This window comes from Sarcophilus harrisii, chromosome 3 (genome assembly GCF_902635505.1).
Source record: "Sarcophilus harrisii chromosome 3, mSarHar1.11, whole genome shotgun sequence".
Classification (NCBI taxonomy): Eukaryota; Metazoa; Chordata; class Mammalia; order Dasyuromorphia; family Dasyuridae; genus Sarcophilus; species Sarcophilus harrisii.
In genome coordinates this window covers 433,038,309-433,061,892 of record NC_045428.1, presented here as the reverse complement: position 1 = coordinate 433,061,892, position 23,584 = coordinate 433,038,309, and the positions used below count along the sequence as shown (strand labels likewise).

The 23,584-nt window shown below is 34.7% G+C and overlaps 1 protein-coding gene and 1 pseudogene across 1 annotated transcript in view; both read left to right on the top strand.

Annotated features, from left to right (window-relative positions):
- Positions 1-15,424, top strand: part of RXFP2 (relaxin family peptide receptor 2) — a 72,878-nt gene extending 57,454 nt beyond the window's left edge. The window contains exons 14-18 of the mRNA XM_003764504.3: positions 1,343-1,414; positions 5,798-6,027; positions 8,690-9,097; positions 10,056-10,274; positions 15,123-15,424. Coding sequence (XP_003764552.2) covers positions 1,343-1,414; positions 5,798-6,027; positions 8,690-9,097; positions 10,056-10,274; positions 15,123-15,388 — 1,195 coding nt within the window. The 3' untranslated portion in view covers positions 15,389-15,424. The remainder of the gene's footprint in view (positions 1-1,342; positions 1,415-5,797; positions 6,028-8,689; positions 9,098-10,055; positions 10,275-15,122) is intronic.
- Positions 15,425-19,817: 4,393 nt separating this feature from the next.
- Positions 19,818-20,549, top strand: LOC100914635 (annotated as a pseudogene).
- The last annotated feature ends 3,035 nt before the right edge of the window (positions 20,550-23,584 follow it).

The following is a 23,584-nucleotide window of genomic DNA, read 5'->3' as shown; positions in this document are numbered from 1 at the left end:
TTATCAGAAAATAAATGATGGATCTGGACTCGAGAATTCACAAGCCTCTTAACAGAACAGAAATTGTGGACTTAATGAAAAGCAACTTTTTCCTTTTCTTCCCACAAACCTTCTTCCCAGGAGTCCATTTATGTGTGAGGGACTGTTTGCTCATCAGTAGAAACCTAGTGGTTTCTTTGGGAAGAAAAAAGGAAATTGAATAGTACCCCATGCAGACCTAGAATTCAGAGGGAATGGGTCATTATTCAGTAACTGTAATTGAATAGCTCCCTTACATGTCATTTCTGCTTTTAAAAGAATCAAACTGATTGAGTTACATCTTTCTCACTGAGCAAAAAGACATCTTTACATGGGGTAAAGTATAGGTAAAGTGAGAATCAGGTTCTTTTATCTAAATCAAATCCTAATTTTTTTAAAGAAAGGTTTCTGCCTCTTTTGATTGACAATTTCCCACCCAAAACTACAAGGAAGGTTTTAGGAATTTTCTACATCTATTATTCCATAGTGATTCTCTTTATACACATTTGGAGATGGGATAGATAACACCCTGACAAATAAGTTCCATAAGGAATGACTCCGGAAGTTTTCAAATGACAATTTTTATGAAGAAAAGTCATCCTACATGAATTGTTTTTTTCTGATACCTATAACCTAAATTCCATGGTCTTTACTATGTCAAGAGTTTCTTGGAATCTTGAGAAGATTTAAGGATAACTTTGTAATCTTGAATTAGGGATACTTCTAACAATTAGATTATTGCTAATAGAGCACCCCAACACAAAAAGAGATTGAAAAATTGGACCTCAACTACCTTTAATACCTTCACTTCGGTGACATTCTACTGAAGAAGTAATATGTTTATATAATAAGATTACATTCTATTGATTGTAAATAAAAGAAAAAGGGAAAATAGGTTTTAAAAAAATATATCAAAAGAATGTATAAAAATGCTGCTATGTTATCATTCTATTTTTAAGTGAACAGGACAGAGATTCCACAGAAGCAGAACTGGCCTTTTTTACAACTACAAACATAAGCTTTATAAATATATATAAACATATACAGAAATATAAAGATCTTGTGCATATATATGTACACAATATGCACCTGTACATATGTGCATTTTATATATATATATATATATATATATATACATATACTATATATACAAACATGAATTTAGGGTGATTTCTTTTATGATTAAATATTAACTTTGTAATTTTTAAATGTTTCATTCAGTGGACTGTATAAAGTTTGTGACCCTCAAAAACAAAAATTAGAAATCACTATAAATCTGAATTCTCATTTATCAGTTAGTAAATATGTTAATTATATTTTCCAGGGACCTGGAAAAGATAGAGATTCCAAATATAAACCCAAGAATGTTTCAACACATGAGGAATCTTTCTCACATGTATGTACGTATGTATTGTGTATATGTATATATGAAAGGTAGGTGGAGATTTGGTAGAAATGTTTTAGAATGCTCATATGAGCTATGTCTCCTATTTATAATTGCATGTGTTTCTATTCAAGAAAATATTTTTCATTAAGAGCTTTTTAATTTTGTAATAGCTGGACCTTGTTCAAATAGAGCTGAATTTTACAATGAGCCAAAAGCAATGAAACTTCTGTTTGGATACAAGATGTTCATCCATCTGAGGTCCATTAAGTGTGCTAGGGCATCTAAGTGCCACATATTACATTAGATGAGGTCACAGGTTAAACATTTCTCAGGTGAACTAGAAAAATTAATTCCCTTCACATGAATGAGCAACTGACTGCTCTAAATAGGAACTCTGATGAAAAAAAAGATGTATATGAATTCCATTTGTTGATAGAGCTACTGACAGTGAAAGTCTACCATTATAATAGTTTGGGGTAACAATTTCTTTCTGGTAAACTGTACTATGTAAATGGCACATTACTTAAAGCATTTGCAAGGTACAATACATGTTCATCATTTCAAAAATTCTGCAGTATCTACATAAAAAGGGAAGAAATAAGAGGAAAATCAAAATTTACTAGATGAACAAGACGGAAAACATTTTGTTTATGTTTATATGGGATCAGAGATTAGATCTAAAAGGGCTCATAGGCCAGTCAGATTAAACTTCTCATTTTATACATGAAGAAGAGAGACCCAGAAAGATTTTAACTTGCCAAAGGTCAAATAGATAGAAAGTAACCGACCAGGGATTTGAACCCTAATCCTTTGACAAAAAGTCCCAACAAAAGTTCTATGGTATCATACTGCTTCTCAAAAGGTTATCTATTCAACCCTATAAATCCTCAAAAAGATTATCTACTCAAGTCAAGTCCAAGATTGTACTAGTTGGAGGATTTGGACCTGTAATCAAGAAGACTTGTATTCCAAGTTCAACACTTTCTGGTTATATGACTGGCCAAGTCAGTTTCTCCATCTCTAAAATGGCCATAATGGAATCTGTAATATTATTTTCTCCAGTTAACAGATAGATGCTCAAGCAAACTGATTTGTCCATAGTTACACAACTAGAAGCACTAAGATTTAAATGAGTGAAAATATATAGATTACTTTGAAAACTTTAAATTCTTATATTTTTGTAGTGTGGTTTTCTAACAATTAAGTTACTTTATGACTCAAAGTTAGGCTCCTCTTATTAAAACTTCATCAGGTGAAGACTTTCTATTGCAGGTAGAATGTGGTATCTTCTCAGAAATGCAAACTTCTTGGAACTAGATAAAGCTGCCACTTTAAACACTGACCCAAAAGTCATGTCAATAAGGGCATATCCATTAGCAATCTGTTTATTGGCCTTTTTCATGATCTAATTGCTAAAATCTTCAATTCCTTGCATAAAATCTGTTTTTAACACCTCCACAATCCATTTCCTTCTCTAACTAGTTCCATCATCAAATGTCAGCAAAATCACACTGATGAGGAAGTTAACTGAAAAAAAAAAAACATCTGACAAGATCTATTCAATTCAATTTAACTCCACATACATTAGCCAGAAATAAATGCCTACTATGTGTCAGCCAATTATGGGTGATAAAAAAAAGTCCCTACTCTCAAAGGACTTACATTTTACTGGATGAGATTAATATACAAGGGTTATAAAAGAGCCAGAAGGAAAGATTTTGTGTTTGCTAGAGATTACAAGGCAGAAAAAGGAATCCAAAAAAATGTAAAACTCCTTTAAACTAGATATAGTGGATAAGGAGACTGAGCTGAGAGGAGGGCCTGTAAATACTATCCTTACACATCCTAATATAGATCTCTCTATACCATATTAATTATTGCTCCCCAACTGTCTAATATGGGAGGCATTTTAAAAAATGAACAGGCAGATGAAGAAAGATGAAAGGGGGATTGCCAGGATGTGGTGAAGTAAAATAGGGGCTGGATGAAAATAGATAAGATGAGATATAAGAAAATTCAAGACTTAGTTTGGTAGGTGATTATGAGTCAGATATATCCCCATGCCACTAATCCTGCTCCCAGCTTCAACCTAGAAAATTCAGTGATATAAAAACCTAAAACAAACCTTTCTCTCTCTCTCTTCTCTCCCCAATTTACTTAAATCCTTCAAAATCCTGATCCAAAATCAGTATATAAAATGTCCATTTCTCTTCAGTCCCAGACTTCCTAATCTGAGAGGACTTACCATCCTATCAGTATAACAGAAAAATTCAGTTTCCTTAAAGTGAGAACACTGATGATACTAAACTAAATATAAGATGTATGATTAAATGCAAATGCATAACTTATAATGATGGACTCTTTACAAAGAAACCATTTTTCTTTTTTTTTATTTTATTTTATTTATTTTTTTATTTATTTTTATTTAATAGCCTTTTATTTACAAGATATATGCATGGGTAACTTTACAGCATTAACAATTGCCAAACCTCTTGTTCCAATTTTTCACCTCTTAGCCCCCATCCCCTCCCCCAGATGGCAGGATGCCCAGTAGATGTTAAGTACATTAAAATATAAATTAGATACACAATAAGTATACATGACCAAAACGTTATTTTGCTGTACAAAAAGAATCAGACTCTGAAATATTGTACAATTAGCTTGTGAAGGAAATCAAAAATGCATGTGGGCATAAATATAGGGATTGGGAGTTCAATGTAATGGTTTTTAGTCATCTCCCAGAGTTCTTTCTCTGGGCATAGCTGGTTCAGTTCATTACTGCTCCATTGGAAATGATTTGGTTGATCTCATTGCTGAGGATGGCCAAGTCCATCAGAACTGGTCATCATTCTAGTATTGTTGTTGAAGTATATAATGATCTCCTGGTCCTGCTCATTTCACTCAGCATCAGTTCGTGTAAGTCTCTCCAGGCCTTTCTGAAATCATCCTGTTGGTCATTTCTTACAGAACAGTAATATTCCATAATTTTCATATACCACAATTTATTCAGCCATTCTCCAACTGATGGACATCCATTCAGTTTCCAGTTTCTAGCCACTACAAAAAGGGCTGCCACAAACATTCGTGCACATACAGGTCCCTTTCCCTTCTTTATAATCTCTTTTGGATATAAGCCCAGTAGTAACACTGCTGGATCAAAGGGTATGCACAGTTTGATAACTTTTTGAGCATAGTTCCAAACTACTCTCCAGAATGGTTGGATTCGTTCACAACTCCACCAACAATGCATCAATGTCCCAGTTTTCCTGCATCCCCTCTAACAATCATCATTATTTTTTCCTGCCATCTTAGCCAATCTGACAGGTGTGTAGTGGTATCTTAGAGTTGTCTTAATTTGCATTTCTCTGATTAATAATGACTTGGAGCATCTTTTCATATGACTAGAAATAGTTTCAATTTCTTCATCTGAGAATTGTCTGTTCATATCCTTTGATCATTTTTCAATTGGAGAATGGCTTGATTTTTTATAAACTAGAGTTAATTCTTTATATATTTTGGAAAAGGAAACCATTTTTCTTTGTGTTTCTCAAATCCTCAAATATTGGTTAGGGATAAGCTTTATAATGAGAATTAATTCTCTTTATGTGACAGAGTAAGGCAGTGTTGATAAGCAAATTAGAATCCCTTTGTCTTTGAATCCTCCACTAAAGTCACCTTGGGTAAGTGTATTGGCTTCAGGTTGTTCATCAATAATATAGTAACATTAGCAAAAAAAAAAAAAAAACCAAAAAAATAATAATATATAGGAATTTTGTCTAGAATAATAGTGTGGTGGCAAATAAGTAGCTTTGTTGTTAAGTATAAGTATTAGACGAATGACATCTATATTAATATATCAAGAATTTGTGATTTTTATGGTGTGAGACCTCCTTCTACCAAAGCAGATCTCAATCAGGTCTGTCACTTGGGATCTACATCTTGAGCAGAAGTTCAGAGATGTGAATTGCTTTTATGGCCAGATAACTGGTGATGGGAGAGGAACAAATTGAAAATAGGACTTCTTGATTCTTAATTCTGTTAGACTATTATATGAACATTATATACTGAACAAAAATTTTAATAGGTAAATAGAATATAAGAGTTGCAGTCAGATTCAAATTCTGAGAGTTAGAGAAGTCTGGATTCAGGGGCTACTTCTGATAAGTGAGACATATATATTTCACTTAACTTCTCCTTGACCCAGGTAACTCTAAGTCTATTAGGTGCAGGTGAGTTAGCGATCTCCATCAATGAAGAATTTGCAGGGTTCCAGGGAACTCTGCACAGATCCAGATTTCTCAGTAAAAAAGTCCATTAATACCCCATTTCAAGTAAGCAATTACAGCCTTGATCTATACTAACAATTATTGTGTTTTTTTCTTTTGATTTCAGTTATTTCAAAAATTTTCGGTATTGCTCCTATGCTCCTCGTGTTAGAATTTGTGTACCCTTGACTGATGGCATTTCTTCATTTGAAGACCTGTTGGCTAACAACATCTTGAGAATATTTGTCTGGGTTATAGCGTTCATTACTTGTTTTGGGAATCTTTTTGTAATTGGTATGAGGTCCTTCATCAGAGCCGAAAATAAGACCCATGCTATGTCCATCAAAATTCTGTGTTGTAAGTATGGTTTTGGTTTGATCCGACCCAAATTCTAGCCCTCAGTAAAAAAAACAAAAAACAATTAAGTGCCTACTATGTGGTTACCAGACAGTGCTAAATACTGGGAATACTGAGAAAGATAAATGATTGGTTCTACCCTCAAGGAGCTTAAAGTCTAATGAGGAAAGACAACATTTGAATTTTTCTGTATCAACAAAATACAAATAGAATAATCAACAAAGAGAAGGCACTAAAATTAAGAGGGATTGGGAAAGCCTTCCTGTGAGAAGGTAGAATTTTAGCTGGGATTGGAATAGAAAAAGGTATTTCAACTTCACAATTGTGATGGCAATTTATATGTACAGATACTTACACACATTTGTATAGGTATCTGTGAATGAGGACGTGCTTCAAACAGTTGACTGTATATGTGTGTGTATACACACACACACACATACACACACACACACACACACACACACACTCACAAGTCACAAATCATCCAGGGTCATCTCCAGTCATCTTGATCTATATCTGGCCAATGAATCCAGATGGTTCTGGAGGAGAAAGCGAGATATTTCTCCCTTCCTTAAGTTAATCTAATTCACTTGCATATCATGGCATCACCTCCCTCATGTAGTGATCTTCTTCCAGAAAAAAGGACAAATAAGAACAACAATAACCATTGAAATATTCCCATACTTTCAGTGATTCAGTGATTCCCATCAGCACAAAATGAGGTCAGATTGAAAAGATGAGTCATTTGAGGGATTATAGGAGGGAATAATTATAATAATTATAATAATATTTTATGTCATATTTTCAGGTTACAAAGTGCTTTACCCATAGTATTTCATTTGGTCTTCCCAATAATCCTGTGAAGTGGGTGCTATTAAGATGCCAATTTTATACATGAAAAATACTGAGTCTAGAAGAGGTTAAATGTTTCATCCAGGATCACACAGCTACTTAAGTGACTGAGGCAGGATTTAAATCCTGGTCTTTCAGACTACAGCCAAGTTGTCCTTCCACTGTACTACCTCCCCATATATAAAAACAGTTCTTTAATCAGATACTCATTTACAACAATAGTTCCTGCTCTTAGTTCCTTATGCTGTCCTTGGACAGGAATCATGCCATCACATACACCACCCACAATGCTGTCAAAGCCCAAATCTGATTAAACTGTAATTAGGAAATATTTAACAAAATATAATATAATAAACATAGATAATGACACAATGATACAATATGTCAGTGACATATTCTATGACACAATTAATGTGTGTTCCTTTCTCTTTCCTACTAAATGCCAGAAGTGGGGTTTGGTTCAATATAGTACTATGTCTGAAAATATAAATGGAATTCATACTGATAGAAAATTTTTTAGACAAATATTAAAAAAAAATATTGGTGCACTTCAGGGGATCTGTGAGAAGGAGTGTGGTACTGTGGAAAGAGTAATGGCTTTTCAGTCCTTGGTTCCTTGGATCAAATCCTGACTGCCACAACTCACTGAATGACCCTGAACATTTCAGCTTAAGAAGATTTATGTTCGTATTTTGTAAAAGGAGAGGTTTGGACTAGATGATGTCTGAGGTCCTTTCCCAGCTCAAGAGCATGCTCCTATGATCTCATTAGTGCAGCCACTCTCTCTAGCAATGCAAAGTCATAAACCTTGTGTCTATCTTCCAAGTTTACTGCAGGGGTTCCATTGTAACTATATTCTGGGAATTTTCCTTGGTGTACTGATGACATCCTGAGGATACCAGTGAATCATGCAGGCATCTGTCCATTACTCTCTCTCCATATGATAATCTGTCTGGTTTGTTCGACCACATACATATGTGATGATACCTCTTTTGATTCACTTCTTTGCTATAATTTGTCATTTCTAATATGTCACAGCCAATTAAAAGATACCATGAGCCTCTCCATTTCCTTTTCATTTTATTTATTTTAAGCAGTTATAGCTGGCTATTTTTATGCTAGCCCAACAAGATATAGCAGATAAAGAACTAGCTTTCAAGCCAAAAAGATCCTGCCTGTATAATCCTAGGCAAGTCACATAACCTGTGGGCCAGAGGCAAATCTCTAAATCTCTAAATTATACATTAGATCTATAGCAGTAGAGGAAATTTTCTCATAAAAACTTTTCTATATGAATAAAATGAGATTTAATCTAATTTTTATAAAAGAACATAATTTTTTAGAAAAAAATTGTAAAGAAATAAATCTCTGTTATTTTAGTGTTCAAGAGTATTTCCTCATTTCTTGTTAAAATTATAGGATTTAGGAAGTAGAACTAGATAGAAGGAAATTGATTCTTATTTTTTAATTTAATTTTTAGTTTATGTTTAGTTATGTTAATTTTAGTTGTTTGTTTTTAAGCCTGGGTCTCCCCATTTTACTTAAGCTACTCACTGGTCAGTCCTATTACTGATCGGTATAAGAATTCTCTTTCTAACCTGGGCTGGTTCATCCCTCCTTAAGCAAAGTGATGGCCTCCCTGTTCCTGGGGGCTCATCATAACAGTGACAAATATAGTGCAAAATGCATAGCCCACTGCATCTCAGAACTCGAGCTTAAGAGATCCATCAACCTCAGCCTCCCCAGGTACTAACATTACAAGCCAGGCAATTAGTATTAATATATGATTTTTTTTGCAATCCTTCGACAGGTGCTGACTGTCTAATGGGAGTTTACTTATTTTTCATTGGATTCTTTGACATAAAATATAGAGGACAATACCAGAAGTATGCTTTGTTGTGGATGGAAAGTTTACAATGCCGCCTCATGGGGTTTCTAGCCATGTTATCCACAGAGGTCTCTGTCTTGCTACTGACGTACTTGACTTTAGAGAAATATGTAGTCATCGTCTTTCCCTTTAGTAACATTCGTCCAGGAAAACGCCAGACACTGATCATTCTTGTCTGCATCTGGATTGTGGGATTCTTAATAGCAATTATTCCATTTTGGAGTGAGGAATTTTTTGGAAACTTCTATGGAAAAAATGGAGTGTGTTTTCCACTTTATGACCAAACAGAAGATTTTAGAAGCAAAGGGTATTCTCTTGGCATTTTTTTAGGTAAATGAATTTTTTTTATTTTTCCAGTTGACTTTAACTTTTGTACATATGTTATAAATTTTTGGCAAAGTTAATTCATGTACATTATTAAGTATAATTATGTTGCCAATACTCTGTTTTTAATTTCAAAAAATGTTCAATAAATACTGATGAAATATTTTATTAAGTGTTTTATTATAGAAATTTAGTCCTGAAAACAGCTGAAGACATACTAAAAAGCTCTCCCAGTAAATCCAGGAATTCTAGGTGATTTTTGTCTGATCTGTAGCATCTTTTGCTTTCCTGTTTATCAACAATGACTGTGAACTAAAGCAATTCACCTGGGAACTCTGGCAAGCTTTTGTGAGCCCCTCATTCCTTAGACAACTTAAGTGAGAGTTCGTTAAATAGAACATAATTTTCCAAACACCCAAGTGTGAGGCGCTTTTAATGACAAGGAAAAGAAAGGTTGTTGTTTACTGTTTACAAAAAAACAGCTCTAAAGTCAGCCATGTCTTGGTTCTTAATAAGGTACTTCCTCCTTAGAAAGTCACTTACATTTTGAGGGGAAGCATTGCAAAAAATGGGCATGTTTCCATTTTTACTTTGTTAATGCAATCTGAATTTTACAAGATCATTTACAAGGTTTCAGAGACCTAAGGAATTTTTCTCTTCTAATTATCATCTGCTAGATCCTATTGCAAGAGGTCCCTAGATTTAAATTGTGTAGCATCTTGCAATTCCCTCATGGAAGGTCCTTGTATTTAAAAATCCTTTTTCCTTTCTCATTTGACAATCTCATATCTGTAGAGATGATACAGAACACAACTTTTTGATTTTGGATTTTCTCTGGAAGTCACTAGAGCTTTTGAAATAGGGTTGCACAGCCTTCCTGGCAGATACATTTAACAGCATCTCTAAAAATATCCCATTATTTACATAGTACCAAGGTGTTAAGATCTGTGCTTTTCCCCCCTAGGTGTGAACTTGCTGGCTTTCCTCCTCATAGTGTTTTCCTACATCAGCATGTTCTGTTCCATTCAAAAAACAACCCTGCAGACTTCCAACATGAGGATTCACGTTGGAAGGGATGTAGCTCTCGCTAATCGGTTCTTCTTTATCGTGTTCTCTGATGCCATCTGCTGGATTCCCGTGTTTGTAATAAAAATTCTTTCCCTTTTCCCGGTGGAAATACCAGGTAAGTCCTCCTTCCTATTCTGGGAGAAAGAGAAAATACAATCTTCATCTATATTGTCTTTTGTATATTGTGAGTAGGAGGAGACACCGAAGGTTACACAAAAAGGATAAATCTATATTGCACAGTTTGACATTTTCCCACGTATTTAAAAAAATGTGACATCATTCAGAGATTCTATGTGTCTGACAGCAATTGGTTAATCAGAGGGCAGAAAGGGTCTAATACCTGAGGTTGAAGAAATGGAAGCTATAGGGTTTCAATAGGTCTTCTGCTCCACTGGCCAATTTAGAGAGACTTATAATAACATTATAAAATATATAATTAAAATACTTAACAAAATATACAAAAACTATAGCAATACAGATAATGCTGATATATGGTTTTGTTAGTTTGCATGCCAGCAGGAATCTTTTTTTATGTACAATTTAGTGGGCCCCATTCTATGTGAGTTTGATGCTACAGCTTACCTGATTCCAATCCATAATTAGAACTCTGCATTTTGTGTCTGTCTGTATTGCATGACAGGGAAAAAGTAAGTTACTACCATTTTCAGAACCCCTTCTGTCTGTGCATATCATACCCAAACCTTCAAATTAAATGGATACAATCCCTATTTTCAAAAAGTCCCCTTGATACTATATATCAAGTCAAAATGTTTTATCACTCTTACCCAGACCCTGCCCAGAAGCCAAACCAGGTTTTGGCACTTTCCACCCCAAGCAGCCTTTTGACTAAATGCGACTTCACACAAGCCTTAGGAATCTTAATTATCAATGCAAAACCCTATGTAGATACTGCTCTGAGGGATTATAAAAACTTTATTCTGACAAGGATCAGTGGTCACAGAAAAATAATTGAGGGACACATATAAAACAATTTAAATTTAATTGTTTTCCCCACAGAGAGAAAAATAGTGAGGTTCTGCTGCTTTTTAAATTAACAACTGGAAATATAATACTTTATTTTATGAGAAAAACAAATGCTAATAATATATTTTGGTTCCATGCTATTTCTATGTGAAGGAAGTAGAAGAGGAAGAAAAGATGATAGGGAAGAAAAAAGGAAGAATAGAAAGGATGCAATAATGAGGTGAACTAGAGCTTCTTAAGCTTTTTCCACTTGCAACCCTTTTCGCCTGAGAAATTTTTACATGACCTCGGGTATATAAATATATAAAACAGGTATACAAATAAAAATTTGCTGATAATAAATCTTAATTTCATGACCCTGGCATATAGTTACAAAGCCTTTGTTGGAGTTACAATCCATAGTTTTAGATAAAGGGAAGGAAGGAGCCAAAAGTTGAGGGAGAGAGAGAAAAGAAAGCAAGAAAATTTGACAAGAGAAACCATCATTAGCAATGTGGTACAAAAATAAAAATGAAACAAACATTCCATGCCCTTGAGGATCTAGTTAGGGAAACAAAATGTGTTTGTAAATATGTGCACACAAAAAAATGGAAGGAGAGCAAGAGGCACTAAGAGATGGAGAGATCAGGAAAGCATTCCTATAGAAGGTTGTTGTCTTTCAAAGAGGACCAAAATGACAACACTATGTTAGAGTCGAGTTATACCATGTCCATTTGTGACTAATCAGGCCAATTGGAGCTTGGAATACTCTGCCATAAGTCGGACACAAATAGTCCTTATGAAATGTTCGTATAGAAGATAGTGCTTGGACTAAATCTTGAAGAAAATGGAACTGAAGGTGAAACAAGGAAGAAAAGCATTCCATGTTTGTTTTGGTAAATGAGATCTGAGATTGGGTGCTATGTATAAAGAAAAGCAAGAAGGCCAGTTTGGTTAGATCACAGTGTGTGTGTGTGTGTGTGTGTGTGTGTCTGTGTGTGTGTGTGTGTGTAATGTGGCTGGAAAGGGAGGTAGGAGCCAGATTGCAAAAGCCTTTAAGTGCCAGAATAATTGACGGTTGATCTAATGGAATAAAGGGAGTTTATTGGAGTGGAATGACATGGGAATAAGTTGTGCCCAGAGGAAACGTAGCACAGTGGAAAGAACTGGGACACTTGGATTTAAATTGTAGACATGCATGACTACAGACAAATCAGCTTCAGTTTCTTTCTCTGTGAGGTAAGGTTAATCACATTCCTGATACCCGACACAAAGGATTCTTGTAAGGAGAGTATTTTGTAAACCTTAAAAGACTTCAAGGATATGTCATTTTCTCAGTGTTTTCACTTCACAGGGTAGCTAGGCACAGCAGATAGAGTGCCCATCCTGAAGTCAGGAAGATTTAACATCCTGAGTTCAAATCTGGCCTCATTTACTTACTAGCTGTATAACTTTGAGCAAGTAATTTTACCTTGTTTGCCTCAGTTCCTTATCTGGAAAATGAGCTGGAGAAGGAAATGGTGAACCACTTTCCTTGCCACAAAAAACCTAGTCACAAAGAGTTGGAAACAACTAAACACATTGACTTTATTTTTAATAATTATAACTTTTTATTGACAGAACCCATGCCTGGGTAATTTTTTACAACATTACCCCTTGCACTCACTTCTGTTCCGACTTTTCCCTCCCTCCCTCCCTCCATCCCCTCCCCTAGATGGCAAGCAGTCTTATACATGTTAAATATGTTATAGTATATTGTAGATACAATATATGTGTACAGAACTGAACCGTTCTTTTGTTGCACAGGAAGAATTGGATTCAGAAGGTAAAAATAACCTGGGAAGAAAAACAAAAATGCAAATAGTTTACATTCATTTCCCAGTGTTCTTTCTTTGGGTGTAGCTGCTTCTGTCCATCACTGATCAATTGAAACTGATAAACACATTAACTTAATTGGCCCCGGTTAAAACTCTTCCATGGAAATTCTTTAAGAATTACAGTTATCAGAAAATTCCTCACTCTGTGACCAGTCTGGTGGTGAACTGTCCATTACAACTGGGCTAGGTTAGACAAGAGACAATTTTGGACGGGTGTGTCCTTGAGATTTGTCCCCCCCCAAAAAGTGAGCACTTGTGCTCCATTTCTGTAACCTGAGGGAGCCCAGGCTCATTTGCAATTTTGATCCTTTGGGGATTATAGTGTTCCAAAATTCACAGTCATCTTACATCATAGGATCATAGTTTTAGAAGCAGAATGATATTTAGAGTCCTCTAGTCTAACCTTCTCATCTCACCAGATAAGGAAACTGAGGCTTGGAAAAGTTAAGTGACTAGTAAATAGAGGAACTAAAATTTTTAAACCCAGATCATCAGGTTCCAAGTGCTGTCTTCCTTCTGCTAAGTCATACTGCTAAGAAAAAAATTTCATAATGATCTCATTTTTCTGTAAAAAAAAAAAAAAGCATTATAAATGGGGGAAATAGTAGTGTATTAGGAAATAATAAGAAAGGGAGACAGTAGCATTCAGATTCCCTTGATAACATAAGAACTACATTCCAGGACACTAAACATGTTATTAGATTTGATTGCTGAACCAGTGTTAATGATCTCTGAAATATCATGAAGAATATAAGAATAGCCATAAGACCTGAGAAGGCAAAGGGCTATCCCATTTTCAATAAAAGGAAAAGAAAAGCTTCTGTGAACTCTGAGTCAGCAAGCTTAACTTTGATTCCTGGTAAAAACTGTAGGATGTATCATTAAATGGATGATTAATAAATATTTTGAAAAGGAAATGATCATAGACAGCTTGACTTCACCCGGAAAATGTTTGCCCCAACCAATCTCATTTCCCTTTTTTCCTAGGTTTTTATGCTAGTAGATACGCGACAGCTTTAAATGCTTAGATTTTAGCAGATACAGTAATGTAATGATAACACATATATAGTACTTTGCATGCACCAGGCACTGTGCTAAATACTTGATAAATATTATTTCATTTGATCCTGTCAATGATCCTAGGAGGTAGGCAGTGGTATTAATTTCTTTTTTACAGTTGATGAAACTGAGGCAAACAGAGGTTAATAATTTGCCCCAAATCAGATATCAAATAAGTGACTGAGGTTGAATCTGAATTCAATCCTTCCTAACTTTAAGCCCAATACTCTATCCACTGTGCCCCCTAGCTGTCCAGCGTGGATCATAGGTTGCATTAAAGAAGCTAATGGCTAGTATCGAGGACTAGAGAAGGGATAGAGTCACTACTCTGCCCTAGTCAGACCAGATCTGGAATGCTAAATTCAGTTCTGGGCACTCTCTTTTAGAAAGGACATTGATCAGCTGTACAGTCTTCAAAGGAAGATAATCATCCTCCATCTCTGAGGATGGGCTTCAATATTATACCCTAAGGAGATGAGCTAAAGGAACTGCGTATGTTTATTTGATCTAAAGAAGAGAAAAATTGAGGTGAAAGGGCAGTGGCTTGATAGCTGACTTCAGTTATAGAAAGAGCTATAAAATGAAGAAGCTTAAAATTGTTCTGTTTACCCTCACGGGTAGAATCAGGAATCAAATCAAGAGAAATGTTCAGAGAAGTCAATATTAGCTCAAGATAAAGACTCATTTCCTGATCATTAAAACTGTCCAAACTTTGATTTAGATTGTCTTTTCCGAGATATCTTCAAGCAAAAGCTGTATGGCCAGTTGCTGGGCATGTAGTGGCCATGGTTTCCGTTCAAGTGTGGACTGAACTAAATGATTTTTCAATCAGAAATCTGTGATTTTGTATGATTAGAGCCAAACATTGCCATTTTTAATTGTTGGTCTTTACTTTTTCTTAGTAAATTTTCTTAGAGATTTCAAAAAGTGGGAAAGCTAAAAACTTAAAGGCATCATATGTCCCTCAAAAATTGTCTTAACCCTAAAATGTTTGTATATTCTTTTATAAAATAAAAATAAAACAAATAGTCTCCCATAATTAAGCATCTCATTTCCTTCTCTAGGCACAATCACTTCTTGGATTGTAATTTTTTTTCTGCCAATAAACAGTGCCTTGAACCCCATCCTCTACACACTTACAACCAGCTTCTTTAAGGATAAATTGAAGCAACTAATACACAAGCATCGGAGAAGGTCAATATTCAAAAGTGAAAAGAAAAGTTTATCTACTTCCATTGTTTGGACAAATGATTCCTCCTCCCTGAAACTTGGAGTATTGAACAAAGTAACTCTAGGGGATAGTATTACAAAACCTACTTGCTTGCGATGACTTTTGATTGTAAGACCACTAGAAGTTGGAGTAGACTCTGTGGATTTCATGTCATTTCAAGAAGATGACTTCAGAAATATCTTTCATCTTTACCAGCAGCAAATCTATCTGCAAGATTCACCCTCCTGTGTAACTCTTAGCATTTTGGCACCCAAGCTTTTTGATTATCATTTGTGTAAGAATCATTCTGTCCATTCCTCATTTACCTACAAGAAGAAGTATTGCATCATGGTATGATGGATAGGGAATTGGACTTGGAGTCAAGAAGATCTGGAATCAAATCCCACCTTAGGCACTTACAAGTTGTGTGACATTGTCCAAATCATTTCACCTGTTTAAGCCTCAGTTCCCTCATCTATAAAATGAGATGATTGAACTAGATCTCTAAGCCAAAAATCCTCTATTCTTATAGATTCAATAAACAACAAATAGGCAATTGATCTTTCCTTGCTCTAAGCTAATAATTGATTTCCTTTTATTCTGGAAATGTGAATTTATTTAAATACAGAAATACATTTAAAACTCAGCTAACAAGAAAATGATTGTCCATTTATAAAATAAAACTGTAGTATCAAGGTGGGGGGAGATATTTGGGCATGATCTTTCAGTCTTTTCATTGCTCTTTCAAAGTTATATGAAACTATAAAGTGTCTTGGTTTTCTGTTCACAATCTCCCTGTATGGGGCTTCCTATTAATCATTGGTATTTACCTAGTCATCAGGGGACCAGGCAAAGTATCTTGCTAGATTTCCTGTTAAATGTGTAGGGAGGTAGTCTAACAGATCCCAATGTCACATCTTGTATTTCATTCTCTCCCACACTAAAGACTCAAGCAAGAAATATTTGAATCACAAGAAAAACTACTGAACAATCCTATCCCTTAGAATTCTACAGTGATGTTTTAATTAGCTGGAACAAAATAATTAAATTCATTGACCTATAAAATTCTTTAAAACTGTTTAAATCTTTAGAAAAATGTGTTTTCAAATATGTCCTCCTTTTGGACAAAATTGCATTTGCCCAAGGTTTTCTGTTTGATTTACCAAGAGCAAGAGTATGGTTTGTAGAGCATTACAACTGATCAATCTCCAGATAAAAAATTTAGTGCCTAATATGATTAGCCATGTGCTACCTTTTGAGTTCCCAGTTCTCCTTTCTGAGTGGGTAATTTGATTTCTTCACTTTCCTCCCTTCTAACTTCTGAAATAAAACAACACATAAATGTGTAGCCTAATATATGCCTCCTCTAATGGATTGTTGAATTCAGTGCTTTTTTATGAGTAAGTGCGGAGGTGCCTCAAAAGAGTAAGAGAGCTAGATATGGAGTCAAGAAGACATTAATTAAAATTTCACTTGTAAAAGTTACTGGTTGTGTCACCCTATATAAGTCACTTGACTTCTATCAACCTCAGGCACCTTGGAGTTGCCAATAAATTTGATTCCTTAGATGTTGTTAACTGCTTGTTGGAAAAAAATTCCTTTACCCATAGTTTCTTATGCTGATCAATTCAAAGGTCTTTGTTATATTTATATTTCCAATAGATTTTATGTAAGGAAGGGGCATGAATTGACTGTCCATCAATCACATTTATACATTGTTCTCCTGTTAATTTAAACAAACTTTAGTTATTATTTAAAGCTTACTAAACCCAAAAAATGTGCTAGACACTACATAGGACATGTATACAACACTGTATATTCTGTAGGAGTTTATAATTTTGATCAAGTCAATTATTTTTAGCTTTTCTGCTAAATTTTTTTCATTTTCAGAAAGAAATGAATTCACAAGAAATTATAGCCTTATTCCCTTGCTATAGAAATCCTGTTTCTCTTAAAGCTATCTCTCTTATTCCTTTATGATTCTAGATATATCGATTTTACTTTATATCTGAATTTTCTCTTGTCATCAGTTCCCTTTTCATGTCAAACTTCTTTTCTCTATTCTATTCAGCATCACCTTTGCTCTTCCACTTGGTTACTTGATTCTAGCTCTTGTATCATTCACTTTGGGGGTCTCTTTTCATCTATTTTTCATATTTTCTGATCTTCAAAGGAAACATTTAAAAAGCTAAAAATCCCTCCTATTTTTGAATGATGTGTGGTTTCTCTATTAATTGCCTCACCTTTATTAACAGTATTAAGCAAGGTATCACAGTAGATCTACCAAATCTATCTGAATCATTCTAGTCTTGTCCACTGTATAAGTAAGAAAAAATATGATAATTCACCACTTTTCATATCCATAAAAATCATGAAAGCTGCTTTTTTTTTTTGCAATGCCTCTGTTCTTTGTCCTATATAGCAAGTATGAGTACAAGTGCAATAGAGAACAGTATAGGATAACCAAATGAGTAAGTCCAAAAATAAGCTATATATTAGTATGACACAAGCCATACTACAACTTTGTTAATATACACAAGAAAAAATCCATAATAAATTTCAGGTAATTATTTTGTATTGTAAAATGAGCATAAATTTAATATTTAAAAAAACTGATAAATTAACTCTTTGGAAATAAATAAAATTATGGTTGAATTCTAATTATAGCATTATACATAGTCTAGTAAGATGCTGACCTATAGACTTGGAACACTAGTATGTCTTTGGCAGAATAGAAGACAGCAACTGGCACCTGTGAGGTGTGAGAAACTATTCCTCATCATTTTTTCCATTGCACAAATGACCAAATACCATGCTAAGAGTTAAGAAAAGAAATGATAATCATAGTCATCAATTGGGAATACAAGATCAGAGGCCCCAGCTCAATAAGTTGAAGTCTCTAGACCAAATAAATATGAATATCAGCCTGGAGAGAAAATAGGCTATCTCAAAAGTATCATGTGTAATCCGAAATGGTGTGCAATGCAAGAACAGGGAGAGTGCTGGTGGATGTGGTAGACAGTTAGAATTGTCTACATCTGATTGAAGAAGAGAATAATTTAAGTACCTACAACCCAACACTAATTTGTAGTGCCAGTTCCCTCCTAAGTTACAAATAGGCTTCTTGATTTCCCCAGCAGCATAGAAAGTCTCAAATCTGATGTGATTTTCCTAACCCCAGGACTGACTCTAATGACAAAGAAGGTGGTCATTTAGTTATATCCTTCAGTATTTCAGTGAATACATAATTTCATTGCTGTGGGATTTCCCAACCATTCCATATCTTCCCATTTTAAGTTATTCTTGTTCAAGTTTTCCAGCATTCCTCCAGAGAGGGTCCACCCCACATTCTAGAGGCCTTTTCTTCATTCAGTTAATTATACATGGGGAAAATTTGTTTGTTGTTTTGGGTCAGTTCAAATTAGTCAGTCAATAATAAAGACAATCTCTACCTTTGAAGAATATACATTCTAATGAAGAAATTACCACCAAAAAAAGGAAATTGAAACTTTGGAGAGAATGGAAAGAAGTATAGGAGCCATAATAGAAAGGAAAGTTCAGAGTCAGAAAAGGAGCCAGTAGAGGAATGAAGAGGGCATACGTGACTGGCCTGATCACTTTTCTTAACATGAAAGTTCCAGGAAGAAGTGACCAATAAGAGAAAAGCGCTTCAGAGGTATCCTCATTATATTATTTGCCCATCTCCTTTTCTATTTAGAATGTATTTTAGCTTTAGCATCTTTATATCAGTTTGGATGAGGTTCAGCTCTTCCAGTAGAATCCTTTTTAGTTCTAAAAGGATCTTAGAGATTATTTTATTTGACTCCCTCATTTAATAGTTAAGTGTCTCAGTGGATAAAAGTGCTATAGTTTGAGTCCAAAAGACCCAACTTCAAATCTAGCCTCAGACTCTTGCCAGCTGTGTGATCCTGGGAAAGCCACTTAATCAATCTGATTCAATTTCTTCAACCATAAGATGGGGATAATCACAGCACCTGCCTCCCAGAGTGTGGGAAAATAAATTGAGATAACATATATACAGCACTTTTCAAATTGTAGAACACTATCTAAATGGAAGTTATTATCATTATTATTACAGAAGAAGAATCTCAAGCTCTGAGAGAAATGACTTCCTGAAGGTCACAGAGATAGGAAACCAGCATTCCATTCTAGGTCCTCTTCCAAATCTAGAATCTATGTGTCAATTTGCTGTTTGTGGGACAAAGGTTGTATGCTGACTGACAAAAGTTAAATTAATGTTTACTATCTAAGATCTAACTATGTGATTCTTTTTACCTTCAGTCCCCATTTTCTTTTTTTCCACCAGGCAATCTGGAACATAGAAGTGAGGACCATTTTGAATGGGATTTGCCTTCCCATTTTACTATCTATCAAATAACAACAACAACAAAAGACATCTGAAAAGAAGTGTCATGGACTGCACACTGATATTATTAAATTTTTGAAATTGTGTCTTCCCAACAAGGTAGGCAGGACTTGTCAAAACAAAGTTTGAGATAGTTTTGACCTACTTTGGAAGCCTTCAGCTTTTGCTGCCATGGCTGAGTATGCTTTGGTCAAGTCCACCAAGTTGGTTCTGAAAGGTATAAAGCCAAGAATAAGAAAAGCAAAAAGAAGAAAGAAAAGGGAAGAGAAAGAAGAAAGCCATGACAATTGTACTGGAAATCGGTGGGTAGCCAGAAACTCTGGTGAAATTTCTGGAACCATAGTGACTGAAATAGACAAAGAAATGTCCATGACCTGACATGGAAACACCACACAAAGAAGATGATGAGGGTCCCAGACCTCCCAAGGACCTCAGAGAAGTCAAACTGTCTGATGCCAGAATTGCACTTATTTGTCTATATAGAAAGTATCTCGGAATAAATTCAGATAGCCTGGTAGTGGAGTGACCCGATGCAACAGGACTCAGGGAGCAGTGGGAGCCAATCAAGACAGGAAGATGGCTTACCTTGCTTCAAATAACTGCTTTATCAGTTGCAATGAAGGAGGTGATATAGAAGTCAAAAGCAAGAATGAAGGAGAAGAAGAAATGATCAAGATTCACTCTTTTGCACAAAGAGAAATCAAGAAGAAAGATGACATTCCCAAAGACGTCAAAGGAAATGTGAAGCGGTGAGAAATTCCAGAATATCATCCAAGACCACAAACTAAAAATAAGCAAAGAAAACAGCAGAGTTATTTAAAAGGCCTGGAAGTTTTTCACAAGATACTCCTGGAAAGGAGAGTCAAATTGAAAACTGACAGATATTACAAATGAGGAAAATGTTTTTGCCGTCCCGTTCTCCTTTTCATTGTTATTCCTGAATAAAATGTTCACCAATTGGAGGGGAGGGAAGAAATTGTAGCTTTCCAGTGACCACCCTCAACTGGCACTTGCTTGCCAATTTACCAAGTATTTTCAGATTATCAAATAACACCCCAAGGTCAAGTCACTTCAAACCCCTGAGAATTTGGGTTAGCAAAATTCCATCCATGACATTATCCCACATATTGCCAAACTTTGAAAAAGTTTGAAAGAAATGTGTTTGAGAAATATTTGCATAATTTCTTAGAGGAGCCCCTATATCTGGCAATTGGTTTATCATACAGGCATCCATTTGTATTTAACCTTTTATTATTAATTTTTAGCATTTTTGTTTAAAGTTTTGACCTCCAAATTTTACCCCCCACCTTGAGAGAATAAGGAATCAAATATAATTTACACATGTACAGTTATGTAAACTATTTCCATATTAGTCATTTTATACAAGAAGACTTAAATAAAACCAAAAAATGAAAGAAAGTAAAAAAATAGTATTCTTCAGTCTGCATTCAAACATTATCAGTTCTTTCTCTGGAAGCAGATAGTATGCTTAATCATTAGTCCTGTGGAATTGACATTGTATTCCTTGAGAATAGCTAAATTATTCACCCTTCTTCATTGAACAATTTTGCTGTAACTGTGTACTGTGTCTATGTAAAATGTTCTGTTCACTTCACTATGTATTGAGTCATGTAAATCTTTCCAGGTTTTAGCTATTTCACAATTGATGGGCATCATTTTGATTTCCAATCCTTAACCACCACAAAAAGAGGTGTTATAAATAATTATTGTATCTAAATAGGCTATTTTACTGTCTTTCGAATATTTAATGATGTCAGTAATGTACTTTAATCACTTGTATAGTCATTACACTTCTCCAGTTTAGCTATAAATTATGGACATTATTAACCAACCACAAAAAAGAATCTAATAACAAGTTTTTAGAAACTAAGGTCTTTTGTATTCTTTGAATATAGATGCAAGTAGATTAGACTTTAGAAGATATTTCTCTTCCTTACTTAGCTATTAATTGACACCCTGTAAATGAATGGAAGGGGAAATACAGTTAGAATCTTTTTCCAGACACTAAAGAATAGAATAAGATGTTTTTCTTTTGAGGAATTACGTTTTGCAATGAAATATCTCAAAATCCTTGAGAAACAATTTCTAAATCATTTCAATCTAAGTGAAGACTACTATTCATTTCACTGGTCAACCTTTTGTATGAATATTTAATCCTAACAATGTCTATCATTTCAATGGCAATAACGACTACTATCATTACAAGAAAACTATAAGTATATATGTCCAAATGTAATCAGTCTTGAATGGCATACAAGAGTCCAAGAGAAATAGGAATAAAAAACTCTTTGAGTCGTCAGTCTAAACTCTCTAATCCCATATTTCACATTGACTGCTTTTCAGCTAAAAAGGAAGCTCTAGGTCTTATCCATTTTATATCTCTCTTGAAAGTCAACTGAGAAATCAGATGGCACCATTATGGATTGTTTTTTAAAAAGTGACACTTTTGTCTTATTGTTTAGATTCTGTATTAATAAGTCAATTTGAAATACATTAAGAGTTTTATACCAAAAGTCAAATGACTCTCTTCCCTTTCTTTCTCTCTCTCTCCCCCCCCCTTTCTCTCTGTCTCCTCTTTATCTCTGTTTCTCTTTTTTTGTCTCTATCTCTCTTTCTTTCTTTCTTTCTCTCTGTTTCTCTGTCACTCTGTTTCTCTCTCTCTCTCTCTCTCTCTCTCTCTCTCTCTCTCTCTCAGTCTGTCTTTATCTCTTTTCCTTCTCTCTGCCTTTGTGTGTATGTGGGGGCGGGGTTTGTGGGTCTCCTCTCCTTTTCTATCTCTGTGGGGTCTAAAAGAAAGAGAGAGTAAAACAAAACTACAAGGCCCATGTTTAGCTTCTGTCATGGCCCCTAATCAATTATGGGACTTTGGGCAATTATTTCAATTTCTAAGCCTCAGTTCCCTGATTGGTAAAATGAGAATAATAATGTTAAGTCTACATGCCTAAGACTGGCCCTAATCAAAGTTCTAGAATAAAAGTTTAGTTTCTTATTTTCTTTGTTTTTAATTATTCTGCTTTATCCTTTCATGTTCCTTTTCTCACTTTTATCAGACTTCATATTAGGATTTTTCCTAAGATACTCTTGTTCTAGTAATCCATAGGTTCTCCCTTTCTAGTATGTCCACATTTGTCTTGCCTCCACACACTCTTATTAGAACAGCTCCTGAATCAAAATTTGCCTGTCCAGTATTTGATTTTCTCAGAATTCTGCTAGATGTCTGCTAGATGTCTGATTTGCCCATTTATGATAAGGTATTAATAGATAGTAAGACATTATAAGTAATCTTTCCAAGATAGCAGATACCTTTAACAGGGTCATCAAAACTTCAAATCTGAAGGAAATTCTAAAGCCATAGATTTATTTTGATATCTTGAAATTTCCTAAGAATTAGTCTTAAAATATTAAATAATTAAATAATTAATGAAAATAATTAGATATATCTAATAAATAATTTAATTAAAATACATAAATAAATGCAGGTTTAAAATGAAATGGTCCATTTTAGTTACATGCTAGGAGTTTCTCAAGTGCAAGTAGGATGAAATAGAACACTTGTCAGATACATTTGAAAAGAGCTAATCAGTTATAGGTTAACCTTGATGGCCTCTGAAATACCCTCCCAACTCAGAGATTGTGTAATTTTTTAGTTTCTTGTTGAAATCTAAGTATCATGTAGTAGTAAGACACTTAATCTTAGCAGAAAAAATCTGAATCAAATTTTGGTACTGACACTCATTATATAACACAAAGCAAAGGGAACCCTCTAAACCTCAATTTCCTCTCTCAAGGCTCCTTTTCCATTTTTCACAAGATTTCAAAGATCTTTGGTACAAACTTATATGTAAGATACTTTGCCAACCATGAATTTCTTGCTATTTGTATTATTTATTATTTTCTCTTCCTGGGTC